The following is a 16,266-nucleotide window of genomic DNA, read 5'->3' on the forward strand; positions in this document are numbered from 1 at the left end:
GGGAATGGGGGGGGGGGGGGGGGTGTGAAGGGACGGTGTAGCTATGTCCCTGCAAGGAGATATGGGATTTTGCTGGGACACAGTTACTCATCCCAGGTGAGGGGAAGTGGTTACGATCACCCGACGGGAATTTGCACCCGATCCCTCAGCCGAAATTGCAGGGCCTAGGCTGTGCAGACGGGCAGCTCGCATGCAAGCAACATCTTCTGCCCTAGGAAAGGGAGGAGGTGGTGGGGACCACGGGGCTCATTTTGGAAGTGCTGCACAATGGAACAGAGTACCGTGATGACGCAGCACAAGACACGTGGTCATGGGAACATGGCACACGTGCATGAATGCCAATTCACACATCGGCTCTCCTACTGTTGGCCTGCATGGTTTTAACCACACTTCTCCAGGGGTTATCCCTGTGAGGATTTTACTTGATATCAGTGCAACAAGAGTGACTCTCTCTGGGTATGACACGAGGGGCACAAGCTTTTCAACAGATGGGGTCAACCAACTGCCCATCTTTAGAGGAAACCCTCACTACCAGTATCGTTAATGGGTGTAACGGATGTTCCCTACCGCTTGGTGTAGTCTTAAAGGGAACCTTAACAGAGGGATATGGAGGTTTCCTTTTAAACAATACTAGTTGCCAGCTATAAGCATCCATTTGAGGCCCATAGAAGAAGAACAGAGATAAGATGCCCTGCTCTGAGGAGCCCCCAGTCAATACTAATTACCTCTCATGCCACATGTTTTATATTCTACCTGGCAGGAAAGGTTTCCTCGTGAAAACATTGGAAATGTAATTTTTGTTGTGCCAAACTCAAAATGTGTTACAGACAGTACCTTGAAATACCACAGCAGATACTTGCTCTTGCACTCTTCGCTGCAAAAGTCCCATGTGCTGCCGTCCAACTCTTCAGTGACAGCACGCTGGCAGGTCTGAGAACAGTACGTACAGGTTATACAGCACAGACCTAAGTTCTTGGTAAAGTCTTGTTTATATAGCAGCACACAACCTGTGAAAAAAGGAAAAACACTACTGAAACTAAGATTCAACCCTCTGTGTCAGTTGACATATGTTGTGTATGAAGTGTGTGGAAAAGTTATGCAAGACGGGACTTACACTACAACAACAGAGAAAATGTATATGATGAAAAATGGAAATATTGGAATGAGATTTATAGATAACAGAAAGCAACAACATGCCCATTTATCCTCTCTAAAACATGGTCAGTTTATAGGCATAATGCGAACCTAGCCTCATACTTATAAAAACAGCAGTCTGAACTATGGCATGGTTGCAATAGGTTATATATTAAGTCACTACAGCTTTCATTAACCCTTTCCATACCAACGTAGTTGATATCTACATCCTGTGCGTGGCTGTGGCTCTGACAGGAAGTAGATTTTACAATTGCTGCAGCATGCTCCCATCAATCCAGCCATTCATGTCACTCAGCTGTCATAGTGACAGCACTTTATGACCGGATTTGATTGGTTCCCGACCCTGTGATCACTGTGAGCCAATCACATTCATTGCCGCTTGAATTCAGAAAAAAGGTTCTGGTCCTTAGGGGCCAGAGCGCCGGAGTTCAGAAGTGGTTACTGACATCCAAATAATAAAAAAAAAAAAACATTTAATAAATTTTTTTAGAACCTATGGAAATGTTACCTTCACTGCAGAAGTTTTTCTCCACTCCTGAAAAGCGTATCTTTTCATGAAGAAGTTTCTCCTGTTTACAGTATTCACATTGAGACACCACTCCATGGAGACGCTTGTAATCATCACAGCAATCCTTACAACAGAACTGGTACACATGGTCCTGCAAGGGAAGGGAGATGCATCATTTAAGGAAATCGCAAAAATCTGGAACAATTACTCTCTTTACAGATGTTAAAACCCCACTAATGAACAGTGCTATATTCACTTTAAAATGCTGTAAGGTAAACCATTAAACCACTTTTAATCCATAAGAATGTAAAAATTTGAGGTTTTCTAAGAAAGCACCATGTGGTAGTGAAGAGCAGTTTTCCATAAAGTCACTGCTAGAAAGTTACCTATAAAAATGTTTTGTTAGTTGGCCCCATGCTCCCAGCTCTGTTACTAGCTAAAGTGTAACACACTGTCAAGATTATCTCCAGAGGAATCCTTACAGATAGTCAGGTCCATAAATATTGGGACATTGACACAATTCTAACATTTTTGGCTCTATACACAGCAACAATGGATTTGAATTGAAACACGATGCGCTTTAACTGTAGACTGCCAGCTTTAATTCATGTACATCCAAATCAGGTGAATGCTGTAGGAATTACAACCTTTTGCATGTGTGCCTCCCACTTGTTGAGGGAGCAAAAGTAATGGGACAGAATAATAATAAATCTAACTCACTTTTGAATACCTGGTTGCAAATCATTTGCAGTCTATTACAGCCTGAAGTCTGGGACACAGACCTCACCAGATACTGGGTTTCATCCCTGGTGATGCTCTGCCAGACCTCTACTGCAACTGCCTTCAGTTCCTGCATGTTCTTGAGGCATTTTCCCTTCAGTTTTGTCCTCAGCAAGGGAAATGCATGCTCAATTGGATTCAGGTCGGGTGATTGACTTGGCCATTGCATAACATTCCACTTCTCTTCTTTCCCTTCAAAACTCTTTGGTCTACATCAGGCTTTCTCAACCAGGGTTCCTTGGAACCCCAGCATTCCTTGAGTACTCTGCAGGGGTGCCTTGGCATTTTCCCCCATCGTGGGGGAAGAATAATATAGAGCACATTAAAATAGGGGTACTGTAAAAAGAAGCACTACAGGGGCAGAATAGTAACGAGCATATCAATAAAAAAACACAAGGATAAGGAGACAGTATCATGAGGGGTGTCAGGAACCGGCCCGCGGCACGCCTGCGTATACGGTTCTCGACTGCGGGTTTGACCCGATCGTGAGGGGAAGCAGCCTTAGTCAAGCTAAAACGAGGCTGTGACCCCTCAGAACACTTCTCACTGCCACCACTAGCTGTTGCTAGACACTTCCACTCTGCTGTCGAGTGCTCATGCAATCCACGTTTTCGTATTCTGGTCAGCTTTGCGCTTTAGGCCGAATACGGAAACGCCACGCACGTGCACACACACAATTGCAATCTTACACTGTAGTGAAGCAAAACCACTAACAGTCGTTCCGAACGATACTGTTAGCCACTCTGCTGTCGAGCTACTCGCACTGGCGTTTTCATACGTTGGGTCAGCTGCACGCTTTAGACCAACGTATGAAAAACACCCCACACACAATGCAATCACAATCTTACACAGTAGGGTTGCTCAAACATACAATTAGGCATGGACTTATACACAGTTACACTTTAGTCTCTTCTAGGCTATGAGTGTTAGTTTAGTACAGCAGAAGTCAAACTTATTAAATAACAATTTAATATCTTCCAGAAAAAAAGTGGAACAATGCAGAAAATGATATATACAAAAGATTACAAAAAACAAAACAAACATTACAGTTAAGAAACAAAGTTACACACAAGGACAGTTGCGTAAAATAAACGGGGGGAAAAAAGAACGTTACCAGCGTAGGTTAGAACGTTGTTTGACAGGAGAACGCAGTTTTTCGACAAGGAGTCAAGATCGTCCCTAGCTACGCGCTACCTCCAGGAGAAGATCCCTGTGACTGTCCTGGACCAACTTAAATAGTCCGAAGTGTCCCCTGGGGCATTTAATGTCCAGACCCCAGGAACTAATGCAATCTCCTAGATTGTGACATCACAGAACGCTTGTCATATCCTTCCTGTGATCTGCGAACTTCAAAGGGTTCCTGTTTTAGCTTTTTGAAGGTTGCAGATTTCCACAGGTAAGATTGTATCCTAACAGACATCAAAAGGCTTCTCTACTCCAGGTGAAAACTTGATTAACCTTCCTGGCGGTAAGCCCGAGCTGAGCTCAGGGTAAGCCGCCGGAAGGCACCGCCCAGGCCCCGCTGGGCCGATTTGCATAATTTTTTTTTTGCTGCACGCAGCTAGCACTTTGCTAGCTGCGTGCAGTGCCCGATCGCCGCCGCTACCCGCCGATCCGCCGCGCCGCAGCCGCCCCCCCCAGACCCCGTGCGCTGCCTGGCCAATCAGTGCCAGGCAGCTCTATGGGGTGGATCGGAATCCCCTTTGACGTCACGACGTCGATGACGTCATCCCGCCCCGTCGCCATGGCGACGGGGGAAGCCCTCCGGGAGATCCCGTTCTTTGAACGGGATCTCCGATCGCCGGCGGCGATCGGAGGGGCTGGGGGATGCCGCTGAGCAGCGGCTATCATGTAGCGAGACTTTGTCTCGCTACATGAAAAAAAAAAAAAAAATTAAAAAAAAAGATTTGCTGCCCCCTGGCGATTTTTTTGCAAACCGCCAGGAGGGTTAAGGGCCTTTTTCCACTAGCCTGCGATTTGCGATTTGCTTCTGATCGCAAATCGCAAGGTGCATTAAACTAATGGAAACTGCAGCAGCAATTTCCATTAGTGCGATCCGATTGCGATGCGATTTGGTCAAAGCGCAATCGTCGTTCTGCTGCGTTTTGTATGCGATTGAGCTGGACTATAATGAGTATAGTAGCTCAATCGCAATCGCATGGTGGAAATTGAAACGCGATTGCGATCGCGTTCGTAATCGCGATCGCAATCGCGATCGCATTTCATAGTGGAAAAGAGCCCTTAAGCAGGCCATACACTGGCCCGATTTGCGCCCGTTTCGACAGCAGATTCGATCACTGGGATCGAATCTGCTGCCAATCGTTCACGCTACACGCCGAATTTCGATCCATTTCGTCCGATCCCGTCGATCGTGCCGTGCGGAAAATAACCGTCGATCGCCCGCGGGTAAAGAGCGCATCGCTAGCAGCGTTCGAGTGCCCGACGACCGACGCAATAGAGCCCGCATACATTACCTGCTCCGCCGGCGCGACTGCAGTCTCCCGGTCACCGCTGCTCCGTCTGCGCTCTGGTCTCCAGGTCCGGCATGCCTCACTTCTTCTAGCCCGGCAGGAAGTTTAAACAGTAGAGCGCCCTCTACTGTTTAAACTTCCTGCCGGGCTAGAAGAAGTGAGGCATGCCGGACCTGGAGACCAGAGCGCAGACAGAGCAGCGGTGATCGGGAGACTGCAGTCCCGCCGGCGGAGCAGGTAATGTATGCGGGCGGGCGGGGGCAGCAGCACCACCACAGATTGTGAACGGTTTCAGGCTGAAATCGGTTCACAATCTGTTTGCTGTAAAGGTAGCCATACGATCCCTCTCTGATCAGATTCGATCAGAGAGGGATCTATCTGTTGGTCGAATCTGATGGCAAATCGACCAGTGTATGGCCACCTTTAGGCTTCCTCAACAGTCCAGACAAAAGGGATCGTTACCTAATTACCTGTATCCTTGATGGCCAGAGGAACTGTATGCTAATGTCCAAGCTCCCTGCTTCCAGAGGAATTTAATGCAAACATAGGTCTATTGACACATTAGCAAATCCATTCAGAAGTTCCTGCTCTCCTGTTCACAAATTTACTATATACAATTAGTAGCTTCCCCCAAAGCCAGACTTGCTTTCAGCAGGCGTACACATCTGAATTACACAGCAAACAGGAAAATGAAAAAATACGGCTTCAGTGCGATACCATACGGCGGCTATATTCTGCATATTACCGTACATATCATCCTCACCCCAATATATACTCACAAGGGCCATCCGGGCAGGCACTGTAATAGGTAGCAGTGAAATAAACAGCCACATCTACTTTTAAAGACAATGCCTCCTGCAAAATAAATGCAGGGATTCCTTGAAACCCCCCCCCCCCCCCTTGAAAATGCAGTCAGATTGCCCGCAACTGTGCCCACAAAATGCAGTCAGATTGGCCGCAGATGTGCCCACAAAATGCAGTCAGATTGCCCGCAGCTGTGCCCACAAAATGCATTCAGATTGCCCGCAGCTATGCCCACAAAATGCATTCAGATTGCCCGCAGCTGTGCCCACAAAATGCATTCAGATTGGTCGCAGCTGTGCCACAAAATGCATTCAGATTGCCCGCAGCTGTGCCCACAAAATGCATTCAGCCAGTCAGACCGGCGCATGGCAGCCGCGCGGTGAATTTGAATGGAGGACGTGACATCATCGGTCACGTCCAGCGCGTAAAGTCCCCCGTGCGGCTGTCATGGGCTGGTTCCTATCTTCTGCCGCCGCCGACGATCTAAGGTGTGTTAGAGGCGGCAGCACGGGGGACAAAGAGGGGGGAGGCTGTAAATATTTATAGTCTGCAGCCGCAGCATGGGGGAAAGTGTTTATTTTAAAAATAAAGTTGCGCAGCCACAGCATGGAGCAAGTGGCAGGGGGGCTGCAGCAGGAGGCCTGGAGGGCCGGATGTGGCCTGTGGGCCGCCAGTTGGACAGCACTGCTCCAGGGTAAAAAGGTTGAGAAATGCTGGTCTACATCATGTAAAACTTCTGTTCCCTATCACTTGATACTTTCTTAGAAACATGTAAAACGTCAAATTGTTACATGACTGATTAAAACAAAAAAAGTCATTTAATGGTAAACTTTACAGCATTTTAAAGTAAAAATAGCATTGTTCGGGTTTTTAACAGTTTTAAAGGAGAAACATTTTTTTTCTTTTTAGATTTTCGCTACTAATGTCCTTTAACCAGTTCGGCCTATCTGGACGAGCTTCCTCGTCCAGATAGGCACTGCTGCTTCTGCCGCATGGTGCGCGCGATCGGGCGCGCTCCCGCCGCTAGCCCCCCGATCAGTGAATGGGAATATAATTCCCATTAACCGATCTAATTTCCCAGCAGAAAAACCGACGCTTTCTAGTGCCCCCCAGGAAACTTCTCCGTGAACTTTAGTTCCTGGATGCGAGATTGTTCGCATCCAGGACTTTTTTTTTTTTACTGTGGCCAAATAGTAAACTGCACTCACATACACTTTTAATAAAACAATTCTATTAAAATTAGGAGTTTCCCTCCCACACCAAAAATTACCCACATACATATTTTATTTAAAAAAAACATTTAAAAAAATACAACAAACAAACACAAACAACATAAATAGTTACCCAAGGGTCTGAACTTTTTAAATATGCATGTCAAGTGAGTATGTTATTATATTATTTAAAATTATAAGCTTATAATTAGTGATGGACACAAATTGAAAAAATGCACCTTTATTTCTAAATGAAATATCGGCACCATAAAATTGTGATAGGGACATCGTTTAAACGGTGTAATAACCAGGACAGATGGGCAAATAAAATACATGAGTTTTAATTACGGTAGCTTATATTAATTTCAAACTACAATGGCCAAAAACTGAGAAATAATGAATTTTTTTAATTTCTTTCTTAATCTTCCTGTTAAAATGGATTTAGAAAAAAATAATTCTTAGCAAAATGTAGCACCCAAAGAAAGCCTAATTAGTGGCGGAAAAAACAAGATATAGATCAATTCATTGTGATAAGTAGCAATAAAGTTATAGGCGAATGAATGGGAGGTGAACATTGCTCGGATGCATGAGATTTTCGGCACTGCGGTGCTGAACCGGTTAAAGTACCTAGTGTGAATACCATAAAATGCCACACTTATGATAAAAGAATAGCTCACCTGCCAATCTAAGATCTCTGGTTTTCCAGTGAACATGTTGTGGCAGTAATGGCAATTCAGGTGGATTCCACCCTCTGGACTCGTACGCTAAAAAGAGAACATATGTTTCAGTTACTTGCAAACATAGTAGGAACATTACTTGTATTAATACCTGGCCCGAGTAGCCATTAAACCTTTTCTCAAATCCATATTAAAAATTCATCCCCAGACAGTTCTATTTACAAGCAATGATCTGACTTGTAGAGAAAGGTGTTTTTTTTTTCTTTAGAAGAGAATTTAACTTGAATGACTACAATGTTATGGGTCTGCCATCCATTATTCCTAGTCCATTTCACGCACCTAAGGGCCAGTGCACATAAACCACAGTGTGAACACATCACAACTTGCTAATACACTGTGTGGTACCACAGCTGTGCTTCACTTAAAGTTTTACCAAACATAGCAAGGCAGAACGTGCTCGGTTTGAAAACCTGCGGCGAAAAACAAATGCATTTCAACATAGCTGAACTATTTAGTTAAACTAGCCTGAAATAGTTCTCAGGCCATTAACACCATGTAAAAAGCTGAAAACTGTATTTATTTGTCAGGCATGGATAGTTATGCTGCCCTTTTGAGTTAGTAGGGAATGATGATTGGTCAGTTAATACCCTAGCTTACGCTTCCTTTGCCAAGACCTGCACATTTACTACGTTATGCATTAAAAAGCTCAGGATTTTGGCATTTGATGCATTGTACTTTCTGCAATAAATCAATCTTAGCTGGCTGGTCCTTCCAGCTCCATTTCCTGTTGAGATAAACCATTACCCGGTAGTCAGGAGGTAGCTGGGAGGGGGAAGCAAAAACTGAGGCTACGGTTCTACTAGTGTAGTGCGATTCTGTTGCGGAAAACACGTAAACAAATTTGCATACGGATGTGAAAATTTTCACGATTGTATGCAAATTTTAACGCGAAAACGCATGCATTTTCACATATTTTTGTTAGTATGCAAATTTAACCATGTCAGTGCCTGTGTGCTTTTACATTCATTTTACGCGAAAACGTATGCGAATTTGCACGGGAAATTCTCAGAGCGAAAACTCGTGCAATTTTCCAATTACATTACAGCCGAATCGCACACTAGCCTTGGGGGTGTGCAAATTCTGATGGCTCTGATGTGCAGATTTCGCGATAAATTAAAACAGGCCCATTGACTATTATTGGGTATGCGATTCTGCATGCAGGAAACGCATGCAGATTCGGTGTAGTGGAAACGAGCCCTGATCTTTGCGGCCAGAAATACAACGTTAAGGCACCCCCATGCATCTAGCGATGATGGGCAGATTTGACCAATTGACAAGACTCTCTCTCATTGAATGTGATCAGAGTGAATTTGTTGGCTGCCCGTACACTGCAGGCAGATTCAGATAGACTTCAGCATGAAATCATTTGGAAATCAGTCTTGTGATTAGCGCCCCCCCCCCCCCCCCCCATGCATTGTTACCTGTGGCTCCATCCCAGAGTGTCCGCACTGTAATCCCACATTTGTGGCCCATGTGACTACTACCATACAGCATGTATGGAGCATGTGTGATAACACACATGCGCCCCACGTCGGTAGTCACGTGAGGTACGCAGTGTTCTCCCTAGGCTCTTTTAGCCGGGTGCTCCACCCGGCTAGATTTGGTGACCACCCGGCTGTCATCGGCTCACCTCCTATGCTGTAAGTAGAGTTGCCTTGCATTTTCATCTCGCCCCACCCGGCTGCTTTTTCATGCCACCCGGCTACTATTTCATGCCACCCGGCTGGAAAAAAATTCTGGGGAGAACACTGGGTACCAATGCGGAAATACAGCACAGACACTCGGGGACAGCGTGACAAGTAAAGTATAAATGGACGGGCACTGGGGCTACATCAGAACCGTTTGCACAAAGATTACATTTCTTGTTTTAAGCACTTACCTTGTATACACCAGAACAAGGTAATAAAGCAGGAGTATAAAACACTGCAACAAAGAAACAGCATAGTGTTTACAAGAAACTCACCTGAAACTTGGTCCAACAGCTAGGACTGCAGAACTGGTACACAACACGTTCAGTTTTGTTATAATAAGCTGGCTCTGAGAGAGTGCGCCTACATAAGCTGCAGGGACGTGCAGGCCCTAATTACCGGACAAAAGAAAAAGATAGTAAGTACAAGTGAAACACAAGCTGACACTTTGTAACATTGTCAAAGTCAACAGATGCATTAGCTGTAAAAGGAAATATGAGAGCAGCGATAATGTCCCTCTTCTCCTATATACGGAAGAGTGTTCAGAACATAAAAACAGCAACAAAACTATGAACTGATCTATGAATTAGGCTGTTAGTTTTTATGGTCAAGTTAAGATGGAAATGCCAGCAAATAATACAAAATTATTGAAAAAAAAAAATGCTGACCTGTCACTCCAGACTGTTTAACCTTGTGTGATGTTATGCAGCAGATCGAACAAAAAAGACCTGTGCGACCATTCTTGTCCACATTGGAAAGCATCTCGAAATTCTTACAGAGTGTTTTGCAATAAATACACGGATACACCTTTGTATTTTTCTGGAACAAATGGAAATGACTAAAAATGAGCAATGCCAAATGTAAAACTGTAATTCTGCATGCAGTTAACATAATATATACTGTAGTACATGTACAATAAAAAAAAAATTTAATTCATCAAAAATACATGTTCTGTTCCAGCCACCTCAGACACGTTTTGCCATATGGCTGCACAGCATAACAACTGACACACCACTATTCACTGGGTTGAGCAACAACCAATTTCAATATGCTGTATGGCTGCACAGCAGTGATGACACTATTCAGTGCCCACAACTGTGCAATGGACTGCTGCCTGCTTGCTTGCGACTACTCCATCCTTCAACGTGAGCACATCCTGCCATGGGAGATGTATGCACACTGAAGGACTACATCTCCCTGGATGTATTGCGGAGGACAGCACAAACAGACAGGGGGGCTAGGTAGGTAAGTAATGCATGTCTCTCTCACCCTCCCCCCACACACAAAATATGAGATTTTATATATATTTCCCCACAGCACCCTATGCACGAGAAAATCTCTACAAGGCAAGCGCAGAACACTCCTGGCGACTCAGCAGTTGGCCGGCCGCAAGAGGGTCGCTGGAGGGGGGCGTGTGCGTGTGTTGGGTGGGTGATGGTGACTAACAGATCGTTTAGTGACGGCGTAGGTACATGATGTCTGGAGGTAGAAGCCCCAGGTAAGGTTAACTTTTTTTTTTTTTTTTTTTTTTTTTAATTCATCAGTTTAGGTTCCCTTTAAGTTTGAAGTACAAAAAGAAAATGCATGGGTCCTCAGTTGAAGCCCTCAATGTATTTTTATGGATAAGAATCTGGATGAATCTTGCTATATTATATCGACCCCACCCTAATGTACAGCGCCAATGGGAAGCAGACAACGGTATTCACTCTGCATAGCTGCTTCTCGTCATGCAACACATCTACTGCAGGCTGTCAAATGATCTCATGTTAACAGCTGGCAAGGCATGAGCGCAGGTAGTGATGAAGGGAACAATGCACCACAAACAGGAAGCTATACATTGTTCCAACACTGGCTTACAAGACAAACAACAACAAAAAAAACGAAAAACAAAAAACAAAACACACTACAGGAACACTGGGAGCCCAGTCTGGTGTAATATGCTCTGGATCAGATGAGAGATGTAGAAGCAGATGAAATTATACTCACTCGTGTGGGTTGCTTAACCACGCAACCACTTTAGCCAGCATATGGGGGAGCAGCATCCCCACTCGGCCTTTGGTCCTTAAAATGGTTGGTGGTCGCCGCTCCAAAAAGAGAAAATCTTGTGTGTGCAGAATAAAATTCCAAAAATCCCTCAATGGGGTAAGACTATGATAAACGAAGTAAGTGCAGGCGCCCAAAAATATTACAAAAATTAGTGAAAACAGGAAGATAAGTGTAAACTTTCCTTCCTAATTATTCACTTATAAGGATTTAGAAGTGATTTCTTATAAGGATTTCAGGTATTTACTCAATTATACTTATTCTTAAAGAGGAACTGCAGTGAAAACATTTAAAAAGTGCTTAATTATCAAAATAATTATAAATAATTTAGTCAACATTTGCCCATTGTAAAATATTTACTCTCCCTGATTTACATTTTGAAATGTACCACATGGCGACATCTTTACTGCTGGCAGGCGATGTGGAAGGAGATGCTGCTTTATTTGGCTGTTAGAAACAGCTGTTATTTCCTACAATGCAACAAGGCTCCCACAGTATGATGTTAATACCTAGGCCCTGCCCTCACATTGTGGGAGGGGTTTCACCACAACATCAGCCATATAGAACCTCTCCTCTTATTGTTCCAACATGCAACCTAGTGCTACTCTATAGTATCTCATACAGAGTAATGGTTTTACCCTTACAAAAAATAGCAAGTAGAAATGTACAGGTAATTAATTTTTTGGATCAGCAACACAAGATAAAAACAACCACAAAGTGTTTTAGAATCAGGATTACATTGCTTTAATCAAGATTCACTCACCTTTTTGTAATTGTTCAGGCAAGCCGCATTGCAGAAGCGTTTCTGTTGTCCCTCATGGAAAAGATACTCAAGTGGTAAGCCTTTATTGTAGATATAGATACCGCAGTTGTCACAGCAGTTGGTTTTCAAGCCTTTAGTGGCTCGGAATTTAGTAAAGCAAGTATCGCTGCATAGCCTGTGAACTACACTGCCGTTACTCACTTCATGCTGGATCTGAGGAGAAATAAATTATATTTATTTCTAAATGACAAAGAACAGAACACAGATTGAAAATATAGTATTAAAATGTGGGAGGAATTAAACAGTTAAAAAAATAAATAAAATCCAAGCAATTGAAAGCATTTCTGAACTGTGACAATAAAAGTGGACTTATACTTACCTGGGGCTTTTTTTTTTCAGCCCCCCCCCCCCCCCCCCCTGTAGTTTTTGAGGATCCTACATTAAAGCTGATGCCCCCTCAGACAAATCTCTGATCTAGTTTGGTTGCGTGCTACTGCTCTTGTGCAGTCCTGCCCACAGCCTCCATCAATCCCACTCCCATGGCCAGGAGCATTCTGTGCAAGCATGTTACAGTCTTTTCCAAACAGAATGCTCCCAGAAATAGGAGAGCAATTGATGGATGTGGGCAATTATTGAAAGTCTGTACATTGCTTTAGTTTGTCGCCATAAGTTCTACTGTGCTGCCAAATTTAGTTGAGACAAACTCAACACTAAAAGAAGAAACACTGACACCTTCTGGCCAAAAACCACAATACCCAAATGGTTTAAAGTAGATCTGAAATCTTGTAGAGCAGAGTTCCCCAACACTGTCCTCAAGGCCCACCAATAGTACGTTTTGCAGAAAACCACACACGCACAGATGAGGCGATTAGTGTTTCGGCAGAGCTGATTAACTACTTCTGTGGATTTCCACAAAACATGCACTGTTGGTAGGCCTTGAAGAGAACCCGAGGTGTGTTTAACCACTCTGGCGTTCTATTAAGATCGCCAGGGCGGCTGCGGGTGGTTTTTTTTTTTTTTAAATAAAAAAAAAACTATTTCATGCAGCCAACTGAAAGTTGGCTGCATGAAAGCCCACTAGAGGACGCTCCGGAGGCGTTCTGATCGCCTCCGGCGGCCAGAAGTAACAGCAATGAGCGGCCTTCCGTGTTTTGCTTACTTCGTCGCCATGGCGACGAGCGGAGTGACGTCATGGACGTCAGCCGACGTCCTGACGTCAGCCGCCTCCGATCCAGCCCTTAGCGGCTGGGGGGACCCTCTTTCGCCGCTGCTAGCGGCGGATCGCCGCAGAGCGGCGGCGATCAGGCAGCACACGCGGCTGGCAAAGTGTCGGCTACGTGTGCTGCTTTTTATTTCAACAAAATCGGCCCAGCAGGGCCTGAGCGGCAGCCATCAGCGGTGATGGACGAGCTGAGCTCGTCCATACCGCTAAGATGGTTAAAGAATATTATCTGCATACAGAGGCTGGATCTGCCTATACAGCCCAGCCTCTGTTGCTATCCCAAACCCCACTAAGGTCCCCCTGCACTCTGCAATCCCTCATAAATCACAGCCGTGCTGTGAGGCTGTGTTTACATCTGTAGTGTCAGTCTCAGCTGCTCCCCTGCCTCCTGCATAGCTCCGGTCCCTGCCCCCGTTCCTTCCCTCCAATCAGCAGGGAGGGAAGGGATGCAGGCGGGGACTGGAGTTCTGCAGGAGGCGGGGAGAGCAGCAGACTGACACTATAGAGATAAACACAGCCAGCTCTGACAAGCTGTGTGTCAGCAGCGTGGCTGTGATTTATGAGGGATTGCAGAGTGCAGGGGGACCTTAGTGGGGTTTGGGATAGCAACAGAGGCTGGGCTGTATAGGCAGATCCAGCCTCTGTATGCAGATAATATTCTTCAAACCCACCTCGGGTTCTCTTTAAGGACAGGGTTGGGGGATCACTGTAAAATGTAGAGGACAAAGGGAAAAACTGAGAAATGCATCCAGTATGTATTTAGAGAGTTTAGACTGTTTAATTCCCCCTTATTTGTGTCTAATCACAAGTTGTAATTCGATCTCTTCCGTGTCACATGACTGCCACGGCAGATAAGCTCATTTGAAAGCACAGGGTGTTAACTGTTTCCATGATTCAGGAAGTAGAAAGAGCAGATTTATATCAACTGTAAAAATGAAATGTTTTTGTTTAAAGGATATTACGCTGTTGCATATATTTTAGAGCAGAGAAGACGTTCTGAGTTCAGGTCCACCTAAACAATAAATCACACTCTTTGTTAGATTTCAATGACAAGCCATTTTGACATTTCAGGTTATTAAAATGATGTTTCTATTTTAGTTTGCAGCCTGCATGTTCCTGTCTTAAAGGACCTCAAAGAGCAAGATTTTTCCATAATAAAAAAACTGAACCTTTTAGAGCTCGATTTCAAATACAGACTGGCCAGTAATACCTCCCTTCCTGCATTTGTAGTTAGCTGAAAACAGAAATCTGCACTGCAACTCAAGTAAATCATTTCATGGGCTGATCAAAAAAAAACTGACACACCCAGTGTCCACATTTTGCTGAGCTGCATGTGTGGCCATCTCTGCCGTAACACCCAAGGTAACAAATATGAGATACTGTATATAAAAAATGAATAGCTCGTGATGTATAGATCTGATCTGACTTGATCTGATCGGATTTTTTTTTTTTAATCAATGAGCGGGTTCAAGATTGAAAAAAGTTCATTGGTGGAATAAAAGAGAACCCGAGGTGGGATTTAATTATGCTAGTGGGGCACAGAGGCTGGTTGTGCACACTAACACCAGCCTCTGTTGCCCCATGGTGTGCCTCCAGGACCCCCATGCCCGCCGCTATACCCCCCGCAGTGCTGGCGACACAGCGTGTCACCAGCACAATGTTTACCTATGCGCTGTCTGTTAGCCGCCCGCGTCACTTCCCTCCAATCGGCGGGAGGGAAGGGACACGGGCGGGTAGCGCCGATGCGGAGGAGGTGGGGGAGTGGCGCTGACAGACAGCGCATAGGTAAACATTGAGCTGGCGACATGCTGTGTGTCGCCAGCACTGCGGGGGGGTATAGCGGCGGGCACACCATGGGGCAACAGAGGCTGGTGTTAGTATGCACAACCAGCCTCTGTGCCTCACTAGCATAATTAAATCCCACCTCGGGTTCTCTTTAAACCTTCACTACAGGAGTAATTCCAAAGTTGAATTGGATTGTGAAGTCATGTGCATGCGCTCCCAGCCGTGCGATCTAGGACATGTGCAGCCAGGCCAGCACTCACTGAGGCTGCAGGGGCGGGTGGGTGGGGGGCATTTAAGTGAGGAAACGGTGGACATGAGGACTGCTTCCCATACATGCCTGCTCCCCCAGTTGTTACAATTGATTTAAGCTCATTCATTCCCCATAAACTATCACTACTTATCACACCTAAATGATCTATATTTGTTTTTTGCCAAACAGGCTTTTTGGGGACGATACTGGTTTACAGTTAATTCTTTTCTATGTATTTTATAGGGGAATACAAAGGAAAAATAATGAGAGAGAGAAAAAAAAAACCAATATTTCTCCAATTACATCCCCTATAGTTTTAAAACAAACAATGCTACTATAGATAAAAACCGACACATTTTATTTGCCCATTTCTCCCGGCTATCACAATGTTAAAATTATGTTCCTAGTACAATGTATGGCAACAATATATTGTCTGGAAATAAAGGTGTATTTTTTTTCTGTTTTGTGTACGCCATCAATTACAAGCTCTTATTTGCCCTTATTTGCTAAAAACACTAATATACCCTCATTACATACATATTTAAAAAGCTCGGACCCTAAAGGTAACTATTACAGTACTGTATTTTTTAAACTGTCACTTTTTTAACCTGTGTTTCTGTTTTGTAGCTACAAAAAACATGTTGTGAACAGTATTGACGTACATACACCTCAATACTCTACTGCACTGTATACTGGACCCTTGCTTAGCTTAAATTAATTGGACTTTTTGCACATAAATCCTGGGGAAATTAAATGCCAGGGAGGTTAATAAGGTTTTAATATTTTATTTTTATTTTGGCCACTAGATGGCCTTATACACTACCCAGGAAATTACCAGGAAATATTCAA

The 16,266-nt window shown here is 44.4% G+C and overlaps 1 protein-coding gene across 1 annotated transcript in view; it reads right to left on the bottom strand.

Moving 5' to 3' along the window:
• ZMYM3 (zinc finger MYM-type containing 3) overlaps positions 1-16,266 on the bottom strand; it is a 100,158-nt gene that overhangs the window by 27,755 nt on the left and 56,137 nt on the right. Inside the window, exons 7-12 of the mRNA XM_068247511.1 lie at positions 12,161-12,373; positions 10,023-10,173; positions 9,630-9,745; positions 7,607-7,693; positions 1,664-1,814; positions 835-1,007 (exon numbers count right to left, since the gene is read on the bottom strand). Coding sequence (XP_068103612.1) covers positions 835-1,007; positions 1,664-1,814; positions 7,607-7,693; positions 9,630-9,745; positions 10,023-10,173; positions 12,161-12,373 — 891 coding nt within the window. The remainder of the gene's footprint in view (positions 1-834; positions 1,008-1,663; positions 1,815-7,606; positions 7,694-9,629; positions 9,746-10,022; positions 10,174-12,160; positions 12,374-16,266) is intronic.

This window comes from Hyperolius riggenbachi, chromosome 8 (genome assembly GCF_040937935.1).
Source record: "Hyperolius riggenbachi isolate aHypRig1 chromosome 8, aHypRig1.pri, whole genome shotgun sequence".
NCBI classification, from domain to species: Eukaryota; Metazoa; Chordata; class Amphibia; order Anura; family Hyperoliidae; genus Hyperolius; species Hyperolius riggenbachi.